Consider the following 27,613-nt stretch of genomic DNA (forward strand, 5'->3'; position numbering starts at 1 on the left):
ATTTTAAAATTGTTTGCTTCCTCGCTTGTGCCTTTCATCTTTTCGGAGCATGATTGAACCAGCCACAAGAGATCTTTATCTGATTTAATAGATCAATTTATACTTGCATGGATCTCTGTGGCTTCTTAAATCCTATTTATGTTATATTTTCTTTTTTTTTTCATTTTGATGATAGGGGAAGGCCTTTCCGCCTCCCACCTTTCACTCCGTGCTGGTCTCTCTGCTTCAAGTCTTTCATTAAGAGGAGCGTCTCGTTTTTCTCTTCCATTTGGCTCCTTTCTGACTGGTACCAAGGGTGGATCACTTGCAGGTTCAAGGTGCGCAAGTCCCAATCCCACCCCTCAAAATACACCGCCCTGCACTCCAAAGCTTGAGCATCACCGTCAGGGTCAAAGTCAGTTGCTGGTGTCTTGTGCTGGTGAGGATATTCCCGATGTGATAGTTCACCCCCCTGATGAAGAACTTGAGGTACAAGGACAGGTGAAAGCACATGAAGAATGTGATGAACATCAAGCAGGCAAATATCAAATGGTTGTAATAATTTTTTGCATGTGGAGCACTAGTATTGGAGTATGGTAATGCCACATAGCATGCCTCGTTAATAGTTTGAAAGCATTTTATTGCAATTCCACTGTGAAATTTAAAAAAATACTTTTGCACATATTTTCATAAATAATCATGTAAGTTTCACTTCCATGCCTTTTGCATGCAACATCTACACCATTTTTCCATATAGGAGTTAAATCTTGTACATTATGTGTCACTAATTTCTGTAGAATTAAGATTGACCAGTTTCATCTAACTTTGGAAGTTGCATTTTGTGTTTTTTAAGCTGAGATATGGGCACTGCATAGATTCTATTTTTTGATATGATTGCACCTTTTTTCATCCAAAATAATCATCCAAAAAGTTATATTTTACTATATTAAGCATCTGCATAGAGAATGAATGTTTTTGTCCATGTAACTGAAAAGGCTTGAGGTTCCATACCCAGTTCTACCTTATCACCACTTCTCTTGACTACTCCACTGTCTCCCTAAATTGTCAGTACTGGGTGAGCAGATAGTTGCTTCAACTGAATATTGAGAAGACTTAAACCATTGTCTTCTACTCTGACACATACACTTCTCTCTGGCAACTGTCTAAAGTTGAAACAGATTGCTCACAACTTCGATGTTGTATTAGACCCAGGCTGAGCTTCCGCTCACTCATCTAAGCCTGCTTATTTCCACCTCTGTGATGTTGGTTGACCAGAATCCGACGTGCCACAGCTCACCTGTTTCTGAGATCCTCTCTATCTTTATTGCCTCCAGATTTTATATTCCAACACACTCGTGGTCAGCCTTCCATTTTTCATCTTCCATAAACTTAAGACATCCAATAATCTGCCCATGTCCGATAGGACTCCTGGCTGAGCAACAAATTGATTTAAAAACACATCCTTGTTTTCAAATTGTTTCGTGGCCTCACTCCTCCTTACCTCTATAATCTCCTGCAGTCCTGAAACTCTATCTGTGCTTTCCCCAATTCTGGCCTCTTGGACATCCTGCACCCTCATTTTTAATGACTGCATCATTTGTGGCCAAATTTTCAGCTGCCTTGACCCTAACCACTGGAATTCCTGGCTCCTTTCCTTCTCTTATGATTCTCCTTAAAACCTCCTTGGTAAAGCTTTTGATCCACAATCCTAGTATCTCCTTGTGTTGCTTCGTGCCAAACAATGATAATGCTCTGTGATGTGCCTTGGGACATATTACTACATTAAGGATTTGACATATAGTGGTAATGCTGCTGCTGTTTGTTATGTCAGCCTTCCTTCGTTCCGACTGCTTGCCTGTCCTCCTCCCTTCCCACTTTCCTTCATCCTTCCATTTGTACAAAAACCTCGATGGCTGTCATTTAAAAATATTTTTAAATACCAATCATGGCACTGGATGACAGTTTTCAAAGGTATTGAGCCTTAACAGACTAAGCATTTATTTAAATTGTTTTCTGCCATTGCACCTTTTTTAAATAGACACTTTTAGCGAACGTTTATTTATGCTCAAAGTTGTTATTCTTTGAAGTCTTTAATTTAGCACAAATCACTGCATAGTAACATTACTATGGAGGGAGGAAGTACCATAGGAAAAACATAGGACATTAGGCTGGCTACAACAGGCCAGAAGTGGTGACTTAGAACACAAGGCACCACAAATTTTGAGGATCCCCGAACAAAAGGAAACCCTGGAGTGCTGTGGCTCACCCACATGGCGTACACACAGTTGGTGGCCAAAGGAAATTCCTGGAGTCCAGGTGCGCATCCACCGGGGGTGGGAGGGGGAGAGAGAGAGAATGAGACATTCTGCGAGAAAGGCCATAGATGAGTATATTACTAACATCCAGAATGGGGAGGTCTCACCCTCCATGTTCTGGGAGGCGCTGAAGTTTGTCATTAGGGGTGAAATTATTGCCTATAAGGCACGTAGAGATGGGGAAGAGAGGGTGGCTAGCCAACAACTCCATATTGGAGGTAGCCCGGCAATACTCCGAGGCCCCAACGTAGAGCACCTGGTGGAGAGGAAAAACCTACAGATGGACTTGGACCTGCTTTCCATGAGGAAAGCAGGGCACCAACTCCAGGCATGGGGAATCCTGTATGAACACTGAGAAAAAGCCAGCCGCCTGCTGGCTCACCAACTGAGAATGTAGGCAGCGACGAAGGAAATAGCACAGATTAGAGACAACAAAGGCAAACTAGCGAAGCCGGGAAAGGTCAACAAGGCATTAACGACCTTCTCCCGCGAGCTGTACACCTATGAGCACCCAGCAGGGGACTTGGGGATGAAACTATTCCTTGATGGACTGACATGCGGTTGTGGTGTAAGAGAGAAAACGGGAGCTGGAAGCAACATTAGAACTAGGAAAAGTCATGGAGAGTATTAACTTCATGCATGCAAGGGGGAAGGCACAGGGACCAGAAGAATTCCAGGCAGACCTCTACAAATAATTCATAACAGCACTGGTCCCGCATCTGCCGGAGATGTTCACAAAATCACTGGCGAGGGGCACCCTGCAACCTATGCTAGCACACGCCTCAGTCTCGCTGATACCCAAGAAAGAACCGTTTCCCAGCTAACTGTGACGTTAAAATACTGGCCAAGATCCTAGCCAGGAGTCTTGGACTAGGAAGACTGTGTACCAGAGGTGGCAGCAGAAGACCAAGCGGGCTGTGTCAAAGGTAGACAGATAACATCAAACATCAGGCCACATTAATGCGATAATGACCCCTTCCTGGGAGAGAACAGCAGGGGTGATTATCACCATGCAGAAAAGGACTTTGACAGAGTTGAATGGAAGTACCCCATAGAAGTACTGGAGCGGTTCAGACTTGGAGCAGGGGTCACGGCGAGTGTATGGACAAATACCCCAAGTTCTAAGTACTTCCAGTTATACAGAGGCACAAGGCAGGGATGCCCGTTGTCCCCACTACTCTTTACCCTAGCAATCGGGCCACTAGAGATCGCGCACAGGGCTGCAAAGAATTAGAAGGAGATCCGGAGAGGAGACAGAGAGCACAGACCTGCTCCTTTACATCTCAGACTCACAAAGCAGAATGGAGGGACTCATGGCACTCTTTAAAGAGTCTGGAGCTTTCTCTGGCTACATACTCAACCTGAGCAAAAGTGAGATCTTCCCGGTGAACCCACAAGTGGAATGGGGCAGAGCTGAAGGCCCAACATAAATTCCGCTACCTGAGGATCCAAATTGCCCATGACTGGGCACCGATCCACGAATGGAACCTGACCAAGGAGAGTGCAGACGATCAAGATTAACGTACTGCCCAGGTTCCTCTTCCTGTTCAGGTCCATGCTGATCTATGTCCCCAAGGCCTTTTCGACTCATTAGAAAAAAACGATCATTGCGTTTGTGTGGGGCAGTAGGGGGGACCGTGGATCCTCAAAAAGGTACTGCAGAGAATGAGATCCATGGAGTGTGGCCTAGCCCTCTCAAACCTACAATATTGCCACTGGGCTGCAACTGCTGAAAGGGTAAAGGGATGGATAAAGGAGCCAGAAACTGAGTGGGTATGAATGGAGGAGGGCTCCTGCATGGGGACCTCCCTCTGGGCCCTGTCCACAGCTGCGCTCCCATCCCCACCGAACAAACACAGAGCCCAGTGGTAATACACACTCCGGTCGTGGAACCAACTGCGATAGCAGTTTGGAATAGCAGAGATGTCTGACAAGGCCCCCATCTGCAACAACCACAGGTTTGCGCCAGCTATAATGGATGCCACCTTCAAAAGGTGAAGATAGGACGGGTGATGTTGACAGTTGGGGACTTCATAACAGAAACAAATTGACAACACTAGAGGAACTAAGAGAGAGGTTCCAGCTGACTGGGGGAAACGAGTTAAGATGCATGCAGATCAAGAACTTCTAACGTAGGGAAATAAAAATGGACCCACGACCACCCCAACAATTGCTGTTAGAGGTCTTACTGGACGTGGACATCAGGGAACTGCGGCGACCTGTATGGGCGACTAATGGGGAGGGCATACACATCCTGGATGAGATGAGGGAAAAGTGGGAGGAAGGCCTAGGGTTTGAAATAGGGTGGGGACTCTGGAGCCAAGCACTGCTCGGGGTCAATTCCACCTCCACTTGTACAAGACTAAGAGTAATGCAGCTAAAAGTGGTACATAGAGCGCATTAACCAGAACCTGAATGTGCAGATTTTTCCTGGAAGTTGAGGACAAATGCGAACTGTGCCAAGGAGGCCCGGCCAACCACGCCCGCATGTCTGGTCTTGCCCCAGACTTGCTGGGTTCAAGGCAGCCTTCTTTGAGGCAATATCTAAAGTGGTGGGTATGAGGGCGGAGCTATGCCCAAGAGTGGCAGTCGGAGTATCCGAAGAGCCAGATCTATTCATTTGGAGGACCGCCGATGCCCTTGCCTTTGCCTACCTAATTGCCCGCCGGAGAATCTTGCTCAGCTGGCGATCAGCACCACTCAAAGCTGCAGACTGGTTGTCTGACCTATCGGAATTTCCCCAGCTGGAGAAAATTAAATTTGCCATCTGGGGGTTGGATGAAGGCACAAACCGTGGACCCATTCACCCAGTTCTTCCAAGACCTCATTGTAGCCAAAGCCAATAAGACAAAGGAAGAGAGAGAGGGTGGGAAGGAATAACGAGGCATGGAGCCCAATCATGCCCAGCAAATAACCAAATACACAGCATCACGCCAACACAACAGGAACAGGATATAAGAACTGATGAGGGAAGAGGGCACGCCAGACAATTAGAAGGGGAGATGGGGAGTCGGGAAGAAAAGGGGGAGATGGAGGCAGGGGACCCAGCTAGAAATAAATGCCTTTTGGAGAACGTAAAACAAGAAGCTGTAACTGTTGTAAATAACAAAAGACAACTGATGTAAATAATGGAAGACAACGGTGTCGATATTTTTTGTTTCGGGTGTATGTTCACGCTTACCTTTGTTCTATATAATATGAAATATCCTTAATAAAAACATTAAAAAAAATAATTGGGGGAGGTACATGTCAGATGTCAGACTGGACAAGTAGTATCCCTTTTGAACAATTGGGTACTCTAAAGCCATGTAACAAAGCAGCTCTAATTTATATTGTAAATGATTTACAAACCTCAGAATTCTCGGGTTCAGTTACTTCCATCACTGTCAACTTTTTTTAATGATAGAGGTCTTCATTTTTAATAGAAACTTTGCTCGCTGAGCCTGTAATTAAGTACAAGATGTGTTATTTAGATTAAGCGATATTAAAAATTAATGCAGAACTGAAATATGCATAGCAGTACGTGACATGGAAACGTGGTATTACTTGGTTATTAGTAGTTGGATTATCAAAAACCAAAGCAGTTTATAATCATGTTTTGTTCTTGGAACACTGCAAAACCTATGTTCCTGCATCAATTATTCAACACTTCACGCACAAAATGGCACATTTATATCTGGTTTCATGTTGAATGTGTCTACTTGCATGATTTCAACCTCTAACTCCATTGTAAACAGTTTGCAATATTTTGCCAATAGGATGGCTTGAGCACTTGCATTCTGCTGATGATTGTGAATCATTTACAGTTTAATCTTTTCCAAACTCCCTTCAAAGTAAATATATACCTTCATAAGTAGTTATGGACTGAAGGGGGTCAGGAGTGTCTACTCTCGTAGCGTGCGTTGTTTGACACTTAAGTGATGGCGGCTACTGTCCAGACCCCTCCTCCTCAAGGTTCTTCTGCTGCAACGGTGTTCTGCTGGGAGGACTGACTGGCAGAGAGAGAGAGCTGGGGTCGGGGTCTCTGTCTTATACCTCTCTCAGGGTCTGGGCGGACCCTCTATTCACTCGCAATCGATTGGGTCTCTTCCCAATTGATTGATTTGAATTCCCCAATAACAGGGCAGTTCCTCGTTCCCTGGGCGGTTCTTGGGACTTATTGTTTTGGACATCTTTTGGCGCCCGGAAGTCTGGCCTTCCATTTAATGTATCGATTTGTGTTAACTTGTTTCCATTGTACCTGGGGATTGCCTGGTATCGCCTCATTAGTATGCGAACTTGTTTTCTTTCACAGTGCTGTCTGGTTTCTGCAGCATTCAGAACTGGTTTATGCAGTAGTCAGAATACACAAGCGCTTTGCAAGCTGCTTGCTTTTGCAACATGTCCATTTTCCCTGCATTCCTTGCAATCTTCCATTTTGTGTTGGGCAGTGGTCACCCCAGGTGGCTACAGTTGTGATCCAATTCTCTATTAATACCTCCTCAGCAATTCGAGATAGGGTGAAATAAGAGTTTTTTAAAAATGCACTTAAAATGTGGGAGGGGGTGTTGCTGTGTAGTCCTGGTACATTCATACAGTAACAGAGGGACAAGAGAAAGAAAGAGGTACAGGGTAAAGACCACAAACAAAATCTAATTTATTGTTTCACTTAAGTTCAGAATCAAAGTACAATGACGTATTCTTTCACCGAGTTAGCAGGTTGAAGATGGATGCTGGATAATCCACTTTTCTAGTAGAAATAACTTCCTTGATGGACCCATAGGGATGAATTTAGACTTCTGGGGCATTAGAGCCTTTTTAGTGAGAACAAAGGTTGTTACTGTTCTGAAGGCCAAACGTTTCTTTTACATAAGTCGTAGCCAGTCACGTTTTCAGTCAGTTTGAAGCCTTTGTCCAGTTTCAAAAACAAACAAATTTATAGATTAGCCAGGATGATGTGAATATATATTTATAAAAATATAGAGTGAGATCTTAGCCCCCTGACAGCAAGGAGACCAAAATTATAAACACTATTTGAGATGCGGCCTCACTAATGTCCTATTCAGTTGGAGAAAGCCTTCACTGCTTTTATACTAAGTCCCTTCGATACAGGCCAACATTCCTTTTGGCTTCCTAATTACTTGCTGTACCTGCATGCTAACCTTTTTAAGGTGCATATACAGATAGTGTCTCAAAACCTACAACCTTGGGACAGGTCCACACTGGATGTCATGTGGACCCGGGTCAGTTGGGTTCAAGGGTTGTCTGGAGCACAGAAAAAGATCAATGCACAAAGCCAATAACTAGACCACGCCAATGTGATACCTAGCTAAGCAAGCTGTTCCGTTTATGTAATAAGAATTAAAATTCATTAATGGAAGCTTATAAAAATGTCTCTCCTTTTTTTGGTATCTCCGGCTTTTGAAAAGCTGAATTTAAGGCCTATATAGGGATGACTTATTTAATCTGACTCTTTCCTGTTGGTTATCCAATTCTCATCCGTAATAGCAACACCATGATTTCTTATCCTGTACTGTAACCTTTGATGTGGGAGGGTGGCATAGTGGTTAGCACTGCTGCCTCACAGCACCAGGGACCCAAGTTTGGTTCCAACCTTGGTTGACTGTGTGGAGCTTGCACATTCTCCCCGTGTCTGCATGTGTTTTTTCCGGGTGCTCTGGTTTCCAAGTCCAAAGATGTGCAGGTTAGGTGGATTACCCCTATCTAAATTACCCCTTATTGTCCAAAAGATTAGGTGGCATTTCTGGGTTATGGGGATAGGGTGGGGGCGTGGGGCTAGGTTGGGTGCTCCTTCGGAGGGTTGGTGCAGACTCGATGGGCCACATGGCCTCTTGCACTGTTGTAATTCTATGAAATCCAAATAAACTACATCTTCTGGTTCGCCTTTGTCGACTTCCTCAAAGGGCTCTAATAAATTTGTCATGCACAATTTCCATTCATAAAACTATGCTGACTCTGCTTGATTGTATCGTGATTTTCTAACTACCCCTTTTATAATGGATTCTAGTATTTTCCCAGATGACAGATATTGGATTAATTAGCCTAAGCTCCCTGCTTTCTATTTCCCTTCCTTCTTGATTAGTGATATTACATTTTTAGCTTTCTAATCCACTGGGACCTTTCCAGAATCTGGGGAATTTTGGAAAATTATAACCAATTCTTACGACGGTCTCCATGCAAGATTCCCAAATTTATGACTCCAGACTGGGTATCCCTAATTGATTATGCTCTTCGATGAGGAGGGATGAACTGGCTCCCATTCTTTATTCATCCTCTTCAGTTGGTTGCAAAAAGGTGAATTTAAAAAGAACCCCTTCAATTGTGGATACGTTTATCCAATCCAAATCTCTTTGTTTTAAAAGGAACCAATTTAACCAGGCTTTCTTGAGTTAGAGGAAGAATGATCTTATTATTTATTGAAACACAAACAATAAAACACAACATATAGACACACAGATTAGAAATGAGAGATGAGTCCAAAAATAACAGTTTTATAGTAAAACGAAATACAAATCAACCATGAGGATTAGATGATAAAACGTTGCATCTGTTGAGCTTTGTGATTCCATTCGTGCTGGCTTTGGCAGTGGAACAGTTTGTTTATGGATTCTTGATTCTGCAAGTTAGTTGAAAGGCATTGTTCTGCTTCCTTTTCAACTGTAGCTTTGCCGACTTGACTTGCTCCCAACAGTCGGAGGGGGAATGAGACTTGACCTGCAAGCAGCAAGGCTACCTAGTAAATGACCCTTACACCACGCACCAGTACAGTGGAACTATAACATCCGACTGGCACACCGAGAACAAAGTTGAAGTTGTTTTTTGACTCCTTTTCTTGTGTCTTCCTGGAAGGAGAGAACCATAAACATGTCTGTGATATAACTTGTAGGATGGTAATAGTTTCTGCGAGATGGCAATCAGCTTCCATTATCTCCACAGGAGATTACAGTTCAGTTTCTGGACTGCATCTTTCTTTGAAATATCTCTGTCTGTTAAAGGGTGTGACCTTCCATGTCTTTCTCAGTACAGAGTATAATCCACATAGGAATTCCAGCAAATGGTTATTTAAATTGGCAGTGGCTGCAAAAAAAAAACTTGTCTCATTTAAAAAGTTCAATATATATGCATGTAATTAAGGTCTACGTTTCAGTGCCATGACACAAGGCGTCCACTCTCTATAGTCCACGGGACTTATCATAGAATTTACAGTGCAGAAGGAGGCCGTTCGGCCCATCGAGTCTGCACCGGCTCTTGGAAAGAGCACCCTACCCAAGGTCAACACCTCCACCCTATCCCCATAACCCAGTCACCCCACCCAACACTGAGGGCAATTTTGGACACTAAAGGCAATTTTATCATGGCCAATCCACCTAACCTGCACATCTTTGGACTGTGGGAGGAAACCGGAGCACCCGGAGGAAACCCACTACACACTGGGAGGATGTGCAGACTCTGCACAGACAGTGACCCAAGCCGGAATCGAACCTGGGACACTGGAGCTGTGAAGCAATTGTGCTATCCACAATGCTACCGTGCTGCCTTTTAGCCTTTTAGTCCCATTAGATTTCCAAGTCCCTTTTCCTCTATTGAACACGATTGGTTAAAGTTCCCCCGAGGTGCTTTCTTGTGTCTTCTACTCTGAACAAGTAAAGTCTCTGTCATTTCCTTGATTCCCGTCATTAATTTCCCGGTTTATCCTCCCAAGTTAAAAAGTAAAAGTCGTCATAGTTCCAGGTGACAATCGGCTGCTTTCCCCTTTAAGGGGGAGAGCAGACTGGTGGTAATTTTATCTGAGGATCACCACACCTCAAGCAAAGGGCAAGGTTGAGAAGGTAGGCCTTCATGAATAACCTTCATGAGGGCGGCGCAGTAGCACAGTGGTTAGCACTGCTGCTTCACAGCGCCAGGGTCCCAGGTTTGATTCCCGCTTGGGCCACTGTCTGTGCGGAGTCTGAACGTTCTCCCCATGTTTGTGTGGGCTTCCTCCGGATGCTCCGCTTTCTTCTCACAGTCCAAAGATGTACAGGTTAGGTGGATTGGCCATGCTAAATTGCCCTTGGTGTCCAAAAACGGTTAGGTGGGGTTGCTGGGTTATGGGGATAGGTTGGAAGTGTGGGCTTAAGTGGGGGTGCTCTTTCAAAGGCCGGTGCAGACTCGATGGCCCGAATGGCTTCCTTCTGCACTATAGATTCTATGAATTGGACATTCTGAATTCTCGCTCTGGGTACCCGAACAGGTGCCGGAATGTGGCGATTAGGGGCTTTTCACAGCAACTTCATTGCAGTGTTAATGTAAGCCTACTTGTGACAATAATAAAGATTATTATTAGAACTTAGCCGGTATGGGACTGTGCACTGTTGGGTTTGCTCTACATCACGAACCAGCTGTTCAACCAACTGAGTTATACTGGCCCCAATATTAATTGTAATCGGATAAAGAACTTTTAATTTTGTCTTTTTATCATTTTCCCTTCTGTGACCTTATTTGCTGGTGAACTCTTATGTTTGTATGCCTTGTGCCTTTCTGGGAAGCTCAGATTATAACTGTTTGTATTTCTGCTTTCCACTATTGCCATGTTCTTTCTTTAACTTTCTTTAACTTTACAAGCTGCCATCATGTGAATACCCATGTTTACAACCTTAGTTATATGATTCACCAGTACACTGATTCCAGCAAGGTTCAGGTGAAGGCTGCCCCATTTCTGATTGAGTTTGACAAGTGGTATGCCCCAGTGATCTGTGCTGTAGAAACATAGAAAGTTGGAGCAGGAGGCCATTCCCTTCGAGCTGCTCCCATTCATTCTGATCATGGCTGATAATCCAACTCAATAGCCTGATCCTGTTCCTCCCAATATCCTTTAACCTTTGCCCCAGGAGTTATATCTAACTGCTTCTTGAAAACACAGTGTTTTGGTCTCAACTGCTTTCTGTGGTAGCGAACTCCACAGACCGACCGCTTTCTGGATGAAAAGATTTTTTCTCATCTCAGTCCTTAATGGTCTACCCTGTATCCTCAGACTGTGACCCCTGGTTCGGGACTCCCCTCGCCTCCTTTTCACCATAAACATCAATGATTTGGATGAAAGAATTGAGAGTTGTGACCCAAGTTTAGAAATGACACTAAATTTGAAAGCACAGCAAATTGTGTTTGAGAGAGTAAGCAGTTAAACTGACAAAACTATGGCAAATGGAATTTGGTGTGATGTCATCAACTTGGATTTGAGAAAGGCAAAGTGGAATATGTTAATGCTGAGATTGGGAGCTGTGGAAGAGCAGAAAATTTGAGTGTCTTTATACAGATTCCATTGTAGCTGAGGCAATCGAGCATTAATCATTTTTTTGGACTTGTAAAGTACAACATGCACCAAATTTTACTTGTGAGCATAGTGCATCTTTGAAAATTGGTGCACGGGTAACATTTATGTGAATCAGTTAATTTACTTGAAACAAAATAAAATGATATCTTTGCACTTGAACTTTTGTTTGAGCTGCACCATTAAGATGGAGGATAGCAGATGTTATTGCAACATTCCAAATAGCTAGATGGCAATGTGGAAATTGAATCAGTAAGTGTATAATACTTACAGTAAGAAAAAAGTGATCATTTAGCAACATAATTATCTGAAAAGACAATAATAGTCAACAGTAGCAATAGGCCATGTCACATATCTATTAGAATTCCTTGAATAACGTGATTGTCTCTGGGGGTAAAAATGCTGTAGAAGCTTTTTGTCTTGCACTAGAGAGATTCGCAAGAATACTAATTATAAAGTGAATAACAATGTATATTGCATGAGATAAGAGTGCTGATTGGTTGGTGAATGAGCTCTGATGGAGGCATTGCCACTGGCCATTCGCAACAGATAAAAGCACTGACCATACCCAGCCAGTGTCTGCTTGCAAAACTCAAAAATGGTGTCCAACATTAGATGCAATTCAGTGATTGGGAAGAACTTGCTAAACAATCCTGAGTGTGCTATGAATTGCACTGGCAACCAATTTAAGATCATCAGTTGGGCTTGTAGTGTGGCTCACTTACGTGCACTAAAAGCTACATATGTAGCAGTCCTTTGCAGACAGGACGAGCATAGAAAATAGGAGCCGGCGTCAGCCGTTTGGCCCTTTGAACCTGATCTGCCTTTCGTTATGATCATGGCCTGTCATCCAATTCAGTAACCACTTTTTGCTTTCCCCTCCTCCACATCCTTTGATCCCTTTAGCCCAAGAGATATATCTAAATAGTTCTTGAAAACATGCAATGTTTTGGCCTCAACTGCTTTCTGTGGTAGAGCATTCCACAGGCTCACCACTCTCTGGGTAAAGATGTTTCTCCTCATCTCAGTCCAAAATGGTCCACTCCATAAGATGGTGACCCGTGATTCTGGGTTTCCCCCACCATCAGGAACATCCATCCTGCATCTACTCTGACTAGTCTTGTTAGAATTTTATATGTTTCTTTCAGGACCCCACATTCTTCTGAACTCTAGCAAAAATGATCCGAACTGACTCAATCTCTCCTCATACGTCAGTCCCATCATCCCAGGAATCAGTCTGGTAAACATTTGCTGCACTCTCTGCATAGCAGTAACCTCATTCCTCTGATAAGGAGACCAAAGTTGCACACACTATTCCAGATGTGGCCTCACCAAGGCCCTGTATAACTAGAGCAAGACAACCCTGCTTCTATACTCTAATCCTCTCACAATGTAGGCCAACATGCCGTTTGCCTTCTTCACCACCTGTTGCGCCTACATGCTTACTTTCATCAATTGGTGTACAAGTACACCCAGGTCTTGTTGCACATTCCCCTTTCTCAATCTATAGATGTTCAGATAATTTACCTTCTGTTTTTGCTGCCAAAGTGATAAGCTCACATTTTTCCAAATTATACTGCATGTGCCATGCATTTGCCCATTCACTCAACTTGTCCAAATCACACTGACCCTCATGCCATCTGCAAATTTGGGGATATTGCATTTAGTTCCCTTATTTAAATATATTGTGAATAGCTGGGGTCCTAGCACTGACCCGGTGTTACCCGACAAATCACTGCCTGTTACTTGGGGAAGAAAAACATTTATTCCTACTCTTTGTCTCCTGTTTGCCAACCAGTTTTCTATCCATCTCAATGCACTACCGCCAATTCCATGTGTTTTAATTTTAGATGCTGATCTTGTCGAAAGCCTTCTGAAAGTCCAAATAAACCACACCCAGTGGCTCTCCCTCATCATTTCTACCAGTTAAATCCTCTAAGAATTCCAGTAGATTTGTTATGATTTTCCTTTTATAAATCCATGCTGACTCTATCTGATCCCGACACTATTTTCAAAACATGTCCACCCATTGCACTTGTTTTCAACTAAACAGAAGTTTGGAGGGCACTGCCATTCCTTAGTTCATTTCCCAGGGCAATATCTTGTCCAATCAGTTGACCTGTCTGGTTGAATTCAAACAATAAGCTTGGCAGTTAACTGGTTTCTTGTGCATTGTCAATGCCAATGTCTGTGCCAATCAGACCCTACTTGCCAACCAATCAACACTCTTCTCGAGCAGTGTAAAGTATTGTTCCATTTGCAATTGGAATTCTTGTGAATCTTTCTTGATGAATACAAGGCAAAATGCTTTGATAGTGTGTCTCTTTTTCAGCAATGCTCAAGTTATGTCCATAATTCCTAGGCAAAGGCTAAATATTGGATCCTTGAATCGAAAAAAGTTACACTTTGAGCCTTCTGATGATGCTCAGATCTTGTGGAAAGGGGGTAAATTAATTAGCTGGATTGAAAACATGAGCTGGAAAAATAATGTTGAACCTCACATTGTGGTGTTGCATTTGATGTGTTTAATAGCGTATTCCCTCATTATCCACCTCTTTCAAATACATAAATAAACAATGAACTAATTTAGTACTTTATTCAGTTTGAACCATGATGTGTTTTATATATAATAGGGCCCTATATCTCAGCTTACTGTGTATTTTTCCTAAATTAAAAAATATTGAATGACACATAATGAAAACAATATTCTTGAATGGCTTAATACTTTGTGGTAATACAATACACTTGCAGCAAGCACCAAACTTTATCTTTGTTGATTTAATATCAAGTGAACCTGCCTCTTAATCACACTTGTTAACATTTGCTTAACTTTTGCAGATTGCAACACTGTTTGCCACCATTTCTAACAATCAAATGGTTTGGTTTGTGATATTTGCTTTTCATGTATACGTAAGAAAATATTATATACCTTTTAGCATATTTCACTAAATGCTTTTTCCCATGCATTCAAAATGAACAGGACTTCTAGCATCTCCCCAGTCTGCACCAGGTATCTTGGAGACCAAAAGCATTGAAAAAACGGGTAATAGCGCAAGTAGAGAAAACAGCACAGTGGACTTTAGCAAGGTAATTATGTAGACAAAGTGGCAAAAATAGAGGTACTGAATAATTTTTCAGATTAAAAAAAAGTGTACTATTGTATGAAGCTATTTTAAACCCGAGTTTAATCTAATCAAAGATAATCTCATCTCCTTACAAGTATTTCCTTTTACTATAGTGTTTGAGATTGTTTCATAAGCCTTAGAGTTGCGTACGTAGTATCAGTTTATTAGTATGGTAAACCCCTGTGTGTCATTGTAAATTTTGCCTGATTGAGTAATCAGTGGCATCCTTGGACGCTTGAAAAGTATAGTTCTTAGACCTTCCAAATCTCCAGTTTCCTTATCAATATCTAGAAGAACCACTTGACTTACAAAGTTGGCCAGATTAGCTATGACCTCCCCTTGTGACGTCTAATTGACACTATATCTTATGTCTAGGCAGGCTTGGAGGCAGTGGTGATAAACTTTCTGGCATCCAGATAGATATTAATTTTGAACGTCTTAAGTGCAGTGTATATGCTTTGTCCATCGAAACACTACAGTGCAGAAGGTGGCCATTTGACCTATCAAGTCTGCACTGACTCTCTGAAAAAGCACCTACTTAGGCCCACTCCGCCGCCCTATCCCCATAATCCCGCCTAATTTGCACGTATTTAGGCATTAAGGGGCAATTTTAGGATGACCAACCTGCACATCTTTGGGCAGGTGTTAATTATAGATGCAGCTTTTACTAGTGTAATGTCATTAATTTTCAATGCTGCTGGAACCACATTTAAAAGGAAATTAATGCATTAGAGATCTCAGAGAAAAACACTAAATACTATGAGAGTAAGGCACTAGATTTCATAGAATTTCACAGAATTGTTGGAGCACTGTAGGAGGATATTTGGCCTTTTACGTCTGTGCTAGTACTTCTTGGGAGCAATTTACTAGTTTCCTCATTCCTTTGTAGCTTCTTTTGCAATTACCATAACTCTGTGCCCTCTAGTTCTCGATCTTTCCACTGATGGAAGGATCCATAACTTCTCAGATCAGCGTCTTCATACCTACCTTTGTCCTTTCTTCTACATTATCCTGCTCACAATTCACAATGCTTCCAAGTTTTATATCATTCGCAATTTTTAAAATTCTGCCCTGTGCATCAAGATCTGAGTAATATATCAGGAAGAACAAAGATGCCCACAAAGATCCCTGGGGAACTACATTACAAACCTTCCTCCAGTCTGAAAAATATCCATTTACCACTTTCCTATCACTCAGCCAATTCCACATCCATGCTTCTACTGTCCCTGCCAGGAAGAGACTCACCTTGTGTTGAGGAAATAGAATATGGGAAATAGAATATGCTAAGTGGCACAATGTGTATTTTGGTGCATATTTTAAAAGTAATATGTCTCATCTCTGAAAATGGATTAGAAATGTTCCTCGAAATTAACTTATCAAGCAAAGATGATCACTGATTTTATTGAATTGAGAATCTGGCCAAGATCATTTAGCCCTTAATTGACTGTTTGTTCTAAAGGGAACCCCCTAATTATACAAAGATACTCCGTAGAAATAGAATAATACCTTGTACATTACAATGTATAATACTCTGCACTTGCCTTCTGATTTACTGTTGATGGCACCATCGGATATTGCTTGCATTTATTTGTTTTTATTTCTTTGACTCCGGTTCGAACCCATTTATTTGCAACTTGGATCACTAGCAAGTAACGAGTGTCACGTACATTGGGAAATTAGGCGGTCAGAGCACATGGTAGCATCAAGGAACCTGCTCTCTTCTCTATTAATGATAGAAATTTGTTTTAATAGCATGTGCTGGGGTAAAAGTGATTACATTCTTTGTAAAATACCCTAGTTCATGTTGGATTGGGATTATGCCAGTCAAGTTTGGATAATGCAAGTGAGATTTTAAAGTTTGTCCATTTGATCACTTTGTGAGAGGAGCTAATTGAGAAAATTGTAACTTCTGCCTTTCAAATGTTAACTCATTTTATTTGATGGTATATGACTCAATATTTTGTGAGATTCTTTTCTTTAAAAATGCATGAAAAATAATATGTGGCAACTTGTTGAGATACTTTTCATTAATTAGTTGAATAGAATTCATATCAATTTAAATGCACTCTCAAAACACAGGCGATACAGATACTTCTGCACAGCTTTATCTTTCTACTGTGGCATTTTTGGAGGATTTAGACATTGTTTGTTACTATGGCTCACACTTAAAGATGATTAAAAATGAATGGTTTGGGATTATAAGCCAAAATACATTGTACCTTGTGATAAATTGTTCAGTTAATGTTTACTTGGTTATACTACTTCTCCCAGAGTTGGCTCAAAATTTCATGTTTAATTTTAAAAACTTTTTTTGCTGTAATTAGTTCATGTCAATTGTTTAATTTCTTGTAAATTATTTAGGCTACAATTTCAAGCAGGTATATTTGTGCCTGCACCTCTATTATGACTTTTTTCTTGTTTCCCCCTTTTTTGCTTTGCTCTCGTTGACCTCGTTTTTTTTTAAATGTGCCTTCCTTGACTCCTGGTTGGACTGGAGTCTGAGTCCTGGCACTGTAGTTGTGTCACGCTTGGTATGAGACTCAAGAGGTCAACAGTAAGTTTTTAGTTCTTTGACTTCTGATGTACTACTGTTGTGTACATTGTTTTATTTTGTGTGTGTTTTTAATGGTCTTGGCCAGTGTTGAATCTTCAGTTTTATGTGGTGATGGCTATACATTGGCATGAGTATATACAGAAGTTGTTAGTTTAACTGTGTTCAATTAAGATGAATGTTGTTGAAATTGGATTTGTAGCAGCTAATAAGCAATATTTATTGACTTGGATATTTGGAATTTAAATGCCATATAATAATAGTGTCTTCAAATATATTCCCCTCCATATAATTATCCTTAAATTAGATGAAGACAAATATTATAAAAAGTTTACCCATTCCAATTTTGAAAACTGATTTTATATTTGAATAATGTATCACAATCTTGAGTCCCTAAGGTGCCCAGTGTTTGGCTGAGACTCCCAATTTGCACCCTTTCAGATTCTATACTGAATTGTCTGAATTGCTATGTGCACAACAAAAGCATACAAATTCAAATTAATTTAGATTAGGCTTATTATTGAACCTTTTTCATGTTGGAGGAAGTAATTAGTTGTTATCTGTGCCACTAAAATATTTTTCAGCTGCTTACAATCTTGTCCATCCACATTGCAGGTGGACATGAACTTCATGAGGAAGATTCCACCTGGTGCTGAGGCTTCCAATGTCTTAGTGGGAGAGGTGAACTTCCTTGAGAGACCCATCATAGCCTTTGTTCGTCTGTCTCCTGCTATTCTTCTTACAGGACTTACAGAAGTTCCTATTCCAACCAGGTGAAACTGACATCAAATATCATCTTTATTTTATCAGAAGTATAGTATAGCTGTGATTTACTCCTGGTAAAATTGCTCCTTCAATGCAATATAAAATATTGTTCACTCTGGAAATAAATAGTAGTTGGTTGTTCTTTTTTGTCATTCATAGAATGCCAGTGTTGATAGTCTCTAATTGGCATTGGGGGGGGGAATGGTGGTGATGAATTTGCATCTGGGATTGTTTTTTTAAATTATGAATTTAGAGTACCCAATTCATTTTTGTCCAATTAAGGGGCAATTCTAGCATGTTCAATCCACCTACCTTGCACATCTTTGTGGGGGCGAAACCCACGCAAACATTGGGAGAATGTGCAAACTCTACACGGACAGTGACCCAGAGCCGGGATCGAACCTGGGACCTCGGCGCCATGGGACTGCAGTGCTAACCTGCGCCACCATGCTGCCCTGCTTCAGGGATTGTTGGTGCCCATGAAGTGCCTGCTTGGTACCATGACAGTGCAACTCAATTTTCTGTTTGTGTTGGTATAGTTGATGCCATGAAAAATTGATCAAATCAGAAACCTAAATATCTTAACAAGCCAGTCCAGATGGAAATCTAAATGAAGATATGGACGGACATTTTCTTGTGGCAGCTAAGTTCCTTTTGAAGAATATTATTTCTTCTAAGTGGGATAAATTCAGTCTAGTTCTTTACATGGACATTCTGGGATATGCAGGCAGTATATTAATGATGCCTATCTTTGAGCCTTAAACTTGCACCTTTTTAACATAGCACTCCTGTGATGCATCTTACGTTTCCAGAAAGTTCCAGAAAGCCAAAGTCAATCAACACCTTGAATCGGCTTGACAGAGACTGTAACTGTGCCACAAAATGTATTGTAATCTGCAGCATAGTGTCATCTTACACAGTACACTAATGACATTCAGCTCACTGCTCCAGCCCCCTTGACCCCTCCACTGTCTCTGTTGTCTGACAGCTTGCTCAATATCTAGCCTTGGACCAGCTTCAGATTTCCATCATTGGGAAGATTGAAGCCATTGTCTTTGGTCTGTACAACTTCCTGTGTATCCTCACCATGGATTACAATGCTCATCCAGTCAATTGGCTGAAGTAGTCTTGAGTTCTATTTAACTATGAGCTGAACTTCAACTGCATGTTCTCTCCAGAATTCTGCTTCCTGTCATCCTGATGTTGTCTGTCTCTGGCACTGCCACAATCTGACTCATGACGTTCTTTTCCTTGTCTTTGCCATCTCCAGACTTGACAATTGCAATACTCCAAGGCCAACCATTCCAAGGTCTACCCTCTTAAGCTTCAGCTCAACCAAAACTTTGTTGCCAATATCTTATCCGACTCTGCTATCACAACTGTTCTTATTAATGTATAGTTAATAGTTTTGTTCAAAGGTAATTGACTGGGCTTTCATTTGCTCAAAATATTCATTATGCACCACTTATGTGACACAAATGTTAACTGTGACTTGTTAATCAAGGCTAGATGTTATTTACATGCTGCTGTAGGCTGACATGGGTTGCTTGGTTATCAAAGGAGATGTGAATGGAGTTGAACACTGGAATTACCAGCCCCAATCTCAACCTTATGAGGGGGGAAGATCATTGAAGCAACTAAAATTGGTTTTGTGGAGCACCCTTTTTTGTGAAGTTCATATTGACTGGTCTCTAACGATCTCAACCATCTTCGTTTATGTCAGGAATGTTTATAGAAATGAGAGGGATTTCCCCTTCCGCAATCCATCAGCAACACTGCCTCATCACTTGCATATATTTTCAGAATATATGTTTTTCGTTTTCTGAATATCAGTTGTTCTGTTTACTCAATTGATAGTTTTGCCAACGTTTGCAAAACATGTTATGCATAAAAGAAATATCATGGGCAATTCTGTGCTCCCAGGTTGTGCAATTCTGGCCTGGGAGTGTAGTATTGCTCCTATTGATTCAAAAAAACGTCAATTTTGTGACAAGTCTGAATTGTGGCATTAATGACATGAAGAATGATTTTTATCCTTGGTGTTGGATGGTAATTGCTAACTGCAATAATAGGAAAGCGCCAAGGAGATAACATTTAGGGTGATACCTAGAAATGAATGTTTTTTTTCTAATGTCCATTTTCTTTCTCTTTAGATTTTTGTTTCTTATGTTGGGACCATCTGGTAAAGCACAGCAATACCATGAAATTGGTAGATCAATAGCTACCCTAATGACAGATGAGGCAAGTTGACTTTTTCTTGAGATGGTCTCCTGCAGACTAACATTAGAGTCTTGTACAATGCTGTAATTGAGTCCAAATCAAATATTGTGAAGATGAGTCCTCTTTCATTTGATCTAAACTTGCCTTCAATATATGAAATAAATATTTGTACAAACTCACTCATATTGGATCTGTTAATTTAAAAAATGTTAGTAAATTTTATTGGGAATCATCTACTTTATAGTTACTGTATGTCACTATTAGTTCTTGATCCAAGTGAAGTCTGCTGAAGCACGATGTCACTATTAGTTCTTGATCCAAGTGAAGTCTGCTGAAGCACATGTAAACTTTGAAAAACTTTAATTGTTAGAATCGCTGTCATTTGATTTTTAAACTGTAATTGTTCTTCGAGAACACTTCCTTGCTGGATTCTTTCTTAAAGCAGGAATGGCTAATGAATGTTTGTGTGTGTGTGTGTGTACATTCAGGTTTTTCATGATGTCGCTTACAAAGCAAAAGATCGTACAGACCTGCTGGCAGGAATAGATGAGTTTTTAGATCAAGTTACTGTTCTCCCACCGGGAGAGTGGGATCCTTCGATACGAATTGAACCGCCAAAAAATGTTCCTTCACAGGTAATAATTTTCTTTGCAGTCTAATAGAATTTCATTTTTAACAATTTTGAAAACTTTAACTTTAAAGTTAAACTAAAATGGGTTCTGAAGTTACTTTTAAGAACCGTGTGAATGCCACAGTCAGATGTTAGAACTTCAGTTGTGTTTTCTGTTGTGCTATGATTTGTTTTCAAGTTAATGTAAAGATGACCTCGAGTGTTCCCTGCACTCCGGGTTTGACTACAGGCTAGAAAGATGGTTAAAAAAAAAGAAATGCTAATGCTCAATTTGGAATAAGAGCAGAGAATGCAGGAAGTATTCAGTAGATCAGTCAGCATCTGTGAAGAAGAGAGGCCTGTTATACTGCTTTGGATGTATACCCTTCAATCAGGGTGTTGTCTGATTTGGGGTACTTAACAAATCTATAGCAGGTTTATTAGTGCAGACAGATATGTGATTTCTGGGTAAGTAACTACCACTTGGTCAATGCTGAATTGGTTGAACTTGCTGAGAGTGATGTTGGTGGGACTGCAATTTGCCTCGGTGCTCCAGAGCAAAACATTTAACCGGTACTCTTGTTTCTGATAGCAATCAGTGACTCCTGCAGGGAAGGAAATCTGGTGAGTAAGGGACTGGGCTGAGCTGCAATCTCCCCAATCGTTAAGTATCTTGCTATTCTTCACACATGAAGAACAGCCATTTGGCCATAGCTGTTTAGAAAGTGAATTTAACAAGCTACATATTCCAAAAGTGACAAGAGTGTGTGTTGGTTTGTGGTGTGGGCCCTCTACCGTATCCATCTCAAACGGTGCACTCTAGATAATTTTTGCACAGTTCAGAACTTAGAAGAGAACATATTTATTTGGATTCATCCATATTCGACAGACCAACAGTTTCAAAAGTAACATTAACAGTCAATCTCTCCATCAAAAATGCTTTCCTCTATTTTCTTTTCATTGACGCTACTTTTCTAGCCACCTTTCACCAAGAAGCTATACTTGCACTGCTGTGATGAAGAAATCGCAAAACCCAGCAACTAACAGACAAAACTATACCACCACATTTCAGCTCATAACTTCCTGGTTCCCCAGCACCATATTTAGGGATACCCAATGATGCATTGTGGAATCCCTCTAGGAAGTTATCATGGGCGAAATTCTCCGACCCCCAGCAGGGTCGGAGAATCGCCTGGGGCCGCCTAAAATCCCTCCCCCGCCGTGGCAGAGATTCTCCGCCACCCGGGAAGTGGCGGTGGTGGGAATCTCGCCACCCCGATCAGCGAGGCCCCTGCGGTGATTCTCCGGCCTGGATGGGCCGAAGTCCCGCCGCTGGGAGGACTCTCCCGCCGCCAAGGTGTGAACCACCTCTGTAACGGCGGGATCAGCAGCGCGAACGGAGTCCTTGGGTGGGGTTCGCCCCCACGGTGGCCGGGCCCGCGATCCTTGGGTGCTCTATTTCTCTTCCGCGGCCGCACGGCCTCCGCCATGGCGGAAGCAGAAGAGGAACCCACATCGCGCATGCGCCGGTGGTGACGTCAGTCTCCTGGTGCAAACCGCTCCGGCGCGGGGCTGGCCCCCAAAGGTGGGGAGAATTCCCCACCTTTGGGGAGGTCCGACCCCCGAGTGGTTGGCGCTACTCCCCTACGCCGGGACCCTCCGTTACGCCGGGTAGGGGAGAATCCAGCCCCATGTAAGGGTTTACCCGGCAATTGCCCAGAAGTGCTAACTTCCCCTGGGCAATTGCACTGGGCTGGGAACCATTCGACAGAACCCCCGCCCCCTCAAAAGCAGACTCACCACAACACCGACACCTTAGTATTCCAACTATTCCTTGAGGTACAGATTTCACAGGGATCCTTCCATTTGCTTTTGGCTAAGCGGCACTCCAATTTTCCTTAGTACCTCGCCACTGTGGACCCTTCAGCTCCTTATCTTGGCTTTGGAGATACATAGACTGATTTTTCCGAGTCTTTTCCCACAGTTTCTGTACAACTCTTTCCAAGTTAACTATTCAAGCTGATTGCTTTCTGGCTCAAGGGTAATAGACATAGACATAGAACAGTACAGCACAGAACAGGCCCTTCGGCCCTCGATGTTGTGCCGAGCAAATGATCACCCTACTCAAACCCACGGATCCACCCTATACCCGTAACCCAACAACCCCCCAACCTTACTTTTTAGGACACTACGGGCAATTTAGCATGGCCAATCCACCTAACCCGCACATCTTTGGACTGTGGGAGGAAACCGGAGCACCCGGAGGAAACCCACGCACACACGGGGAGGACGTGCAGACTCTGCACAGCCAGTGACCCAGCCGGGAACCGAACCTGGGACCCTGGAGCTGTGAAGCATTTATGCTAACCACCATGCTACCGTGCTGCCCTAATTGTGTAATTGTTGAATAATGTCTTTTATTTAATTGTCTTGTTTTAGTTAGCCCACTTTCTTCAGTTCATTGCATGTGGTCATTAGAAAGCACACAAGCACAGTGCAAGATAGCCTCTTTTTTCTAACTTCCTTCCAGTTCATGAACTGATGGGCAGTTTCAAACATTAGGGCAGCACGGTAGCTCTGGGAGGAAACCGGAGCACCCGGAGAAAACCCACGCAGACACTGGGAGAACGAGTAGACTCCACACAGACAGTGACCCAAGCTGGGAATCAAACCTGGGACCCTGGAGCTGTGAAACAACTGTGCTACCGTGCCTGCCCAAGTGCGTACATTAACAGAAGCACCTTCAAAGCAAGGCTCCAACCAGAACCACTGTAGGAATTTTCCGGCCATTCTCGCTGGCAGGATTTTCTGGTCCCGCTGGCAGTGAACCCTCGGCATGGGGTTCCCAGCCAGGGTGGGTGGTGGGGTTGCATAGAATGGTAAACCCCATTGAAAGCAGCAGGACCAGAATATCCTGCCACAGGCGAATGATAGGCTGCCTCCACTGCTGGAAAACACGTGGGCAGGGAGGGGGGGCACAGAGAATCCCACCGACTATATCTGTGGCAAGGTGATATGTTTTGGGGTGATTCAAATTATAGGAGCCTTTTCAGAGACTGAGTATTATGCTGGCTTTTACATGGGGAATTTCCCCTACCTAATTGCAGTTCAGCTAACACAAAGACTTGCGTAGACGACAACCCTGGTTAAAATGGCTTTACTTTCCAAGCTTGGTTCAGTGTATTCGGAAGAGTGATTTGGATAAACACCAAAACCACTCTGCTTTACATTGCTTCCGGTTCAACAGTTATACAATTTCCAAAAATCAATAGTCCACCCCAGTGGGACCTGATCCAATCCTTGTAGCTGTAGATTTTACCTTGACCAATGAAGTTTACTTTTGGCAGCATGGTGACTGCGTAATCAGCTTGTAATTTAACCCATTTCTGTTCCCTGACCATCTGCTGTTTTTCAAGACCCTCTCATCCGCTGTCTCTTGTTCTCCCCGACTCCCATTTCTCTGACCTTAGTGTGGACCCTGTGCTCGTACAATTGTCAGTCTGAGTGCAGGCTGCTAATAAGAACTGCTTATTGAGCTGGCTGTGTTATTGATTACCTCATTATTTCTGTCTGTCTTAGGAATGTGGTCAAGTTAGCTAGCTTAAATCCCATCATCTATTGTGAGCACTACTGATAGCAAGAGTTTAAATGCTTTGTTACTGCTAAGTTCTAAGAATACATGTTTGATGGTTAATAAATATGACTGGATATACTTTTTATGATTAGTTTCAATCCTCAGTAGACTAACTTATGTAGAGCTATTCTAGTGTAATCCTAGCTGTCCAGTTTTAAGGAATCATTTCTATCTGATGGAGTATTATGACCCTCTTTCCCAGAATTGTTTGGTTGTTGGCTTTCAACAATAGACACCCTGCTCCACTAAGAGGTCCAGAAATGGGTCATCTATTGTTCAATGTTTACACTTTTAACTCTGACCTTGGAAATAATCAAAGATTAGCTTTTAACTGTAATTGATTTCAAGCTGGTTTGAATTGCATTTACTTCAGGGTTGCTTGTGGGTTTCTTAATCAGATGCCCCCATTTATCTACAGTTAAAACTTTAATTTCCTAAAACTGGAAGTTAGATTCTTAAACATATGAATTATGAACTACGCATTTGCACATTGTTCTAATTTCTTCAACTTAATCATTTCCTTATCAGCTATACGTGTGACTGGAATATTTACCACAAAATTCTTCAAATTTATCTTACTAAATTAACCTTGGGCTTTTAATTGTCAGAGTAGAAGATATTCAATGAATCTTTGAGCTAAAGTTAATTTGCAAATTAATTGTTTTTTTTTGTCTATCTGTTGTGTTAAGGAAAAACGGAAGTGCCCCCCTCCTCTTCCAAATGGTCCATCAATTACCAATGGAATTCACGAAGAGCACCGCGCCGGGCCAGAACTTGAGCGCACTGGAAGGTTTGTCTTGCATATTGCTGCAGAATTATTTCTTGTGAAATTGATCTGAAATTAGTCAACATGATTGCACAATGTTTGCTGGGGAGCAGACATGAAAGCTTCTGTGGAGCTTTTAAGTCTTCTTTGGCTACTTCTGTGTTTTAAATACTAACATCTTGAACATCTATGGCACACATATACGGTGAGAGTTTTGGGAGAGGAGAGATTATGGCAAGACCTTATAAATCTAGGCTAAGCGATTTAACAATCATATCATTGTTTCCTGTTTCATATGCTTCAGAGTCCAGTTACTGCAATGCAACTGTCCTTTATAAGACCATAAAACATAGGAGCAGAATTAGGCCACTCGGCCCATCGAGTCTGCTCCGACATTCAATCATGGCTGATATTTTTCTCATCCCCATTCTCCTTCTTTCTCCCCATAACCCCATATCCCTTATTAATCAAGAACCTATCTATCTCTGTCTTAAAGACACGCAGTGATTTGGCCTCCAAAGCCTTCTACGGCAAGGAGTTCCACAGATTCTCCACCCTCTGGCTGAAAACATTCCTCCTCATCTCTGTTTTAAAGGATCATCCCTTCAGTCTGATTGTGTCCTCTGGGTCTAGTTTTTCCTACAATTGGAAATATCTTCTCTATGTCCACTCTATCCAGGCCTCGCAGTATCCTGTAAATTTTAATAAGATCCCCAGGATCCTCAACTGTTCCTCATACGACAAGCTCTTTATTCCAGGGATCATTCTTGTGAACCTCCTCTGGAGACCTTTTCAAGGCCAGCACATCCTTCCTTAGATACGGGGTCCAAAACTGCTCACAATACTCCAAATGGGGTCTGACCAGAGCATTATACAGCCTCACAAGTGCACCTCTGCTCTTGTATTCTAGCCCTCTCGACATTGATGCTAACATTGCATTTGCCTTCCGAACTGCCGACTGAACCTGCACGTTAACCTTAAGAGAGTCTTGAACAAGGACTCCCAAGTCCCTTTGTTTCAAAGTATTAAATTGTAGGTAAATAATGTTTGGTATAGAAATAAATCCATCTTATTGTCATGTACAGGCGGTCCTTGGACCTATGACAAAATTGGTTCCTGGAAACTACGTTGTAAGTTGGAACTGGTTTCCCCACAGGAACAATGTTAAAAATGGGTGATTGGTTCTATCAGCATGACAAGGCAGTATTTTTACCAGCAAATTGGCGACCTTATTTTCTGCGGGTTTTAGACTTTTGTCCCGATGCATTCAGATCTCTGCTTGCGGGGCCACAGTGACGTTTTCTCATCCCTAGCTGATCAAAAGGCTTCCGACCGCAGACATGGATGATAGATCTACCAGCAGGGCAAGTCAGGATTTTTACCGACAATTTCCTGGTTCTCAACAGTTTTCTGGTTTCTAGGCTATAGCTAGGCCATGCAACACACTACAGCTTCCGTTCTGATAGTGACACCCGGAGTTGTGGCCTGGTGAGTGAAGGATGCAAGGGGCCCGGTGACCCCAGGGTGAGGTTTCACAAACTTTCCTGGGTTTGTTCCAAACTTATCAAATTTAAAATCATATTTATAGAAATGTAAAAGATGGGCTGGCGTGGTAAAGTCAAAGCTAATGTAAATTAAAAATTGTGCCATTTGTTCTAATTCAAACTTCATAAAGTTGAGGACTGTCTAAATTAGCTTAATTGGCACTAACGTTCGGTTTCTGGGGCATAAAAAGGCTGGTATCGGATCAGGTGCTCATTATACATGTTGGACATTCTGAATTCTCCCTCTGTGTACCCGAACAGGCGCCGGAATGTGGTGGCACAGTAACCTCATTGCAGTGTTAATGTAAGCCTACAAGTGACAATAAAGATTATTATTCTAAACCTGATTTCGACGTAGGTGAATGGAAAGGAAAATTAGGTCGGATGTATAACAATTCATGCCAATTCAACACTGCCCCATTTATGATTCACTACATATATCTTGTGTAATTATAAAATCATGTCACTTAATTGTGATGTTTTAGTTAGCCCACTTTCTTCAGTTTATTGCATTTCCTTGCTAGAAAGTATACACGCAGAGTACATGATAATCTCCTTTTTCTAACTTCTAATTCATGACCTTGTGGGCAGTTACAGACACTAGCCTAAGTTGGTATTGCTTTACAATTTGGGCACTGTGTCACATTGGTGGGTCACTCAAAAAATATCTGAGATTTAGGAGGAGGATAAAAATACAGCAGAATGACGAGGAAACTGTGGCAAAAGTGAAATTGGAAAGAATAATTTTGGAACAAATTTGGAATACACAGAGGAGAAATGGGTTTTATGACCTG

The 27,613-nt window shown here is 42.0% G+C and overlaps 1 protein-coding gene across 5 annotated transcripts in view; it reads left to right on the plus strand.

Moving 5' to 3' along the window:
* LOC119966101 (sodium bicarbonate cotransporter 3-like) overlaps positions 1 to 27,613 on the plus strand; it is a 182,520-nt gene that overhangs the window by 84,429 nt on the left and 70,478 nt on the right. For 2 of the 5 annotated variants that reach the window (XM_038797313.1, XM_038797314.1), the window contains exons 7-12: positions 176 to 517; positions 14,585 to 14,691; positions 17,896 to 18,053; positions 20,199 to 20,286; positions 20,754 to 20,900; positions 25,199 to 25,299. In XM_038797313.1, coding sequence (XP_038653241.1) covers positions 176 to 517; positions 14,585 to 14,691; positions 17,896 to 18,053; positions 20,199 to 20,286; positions 20,754 to 20,900; positions 25,199 to 25,299 — 943 coding nt within the window. Of the gene's footprint in view, positions 1 to 175; positions 518 to 14,584; positions 14,692 to 17,226; positions 17,284 to 17,895; positions 18,054 to 20,198; positions 20,287 to 20,753; positions 20,901 to 25,198; positions 25,300 to 27,613 lie in introns of all 5 variants that reach the window. The other 3 variants (XM_038797315.1, XM_038797316.1, XM_038797312.1) reach the window with 2 other exon arrangements.

The sequence above is a fragment of the Scyliorhinus canicula genome, chromosome 5 (assembly GCF_902713615.1).
Source record: "Scyliorhinus canicula chromosome 5, sScyCan1.1, whole genome shotgun sequence".
In the NCBI taxonomy this organism is placed as follows: domain Eukaryota; kingdom Metazoa; phylum Chordata; class Chondrichthyes; order Carcharhiniformes; family Scyliorhinidae; genus Scyliorhinus; species Scyliorhinus canicula.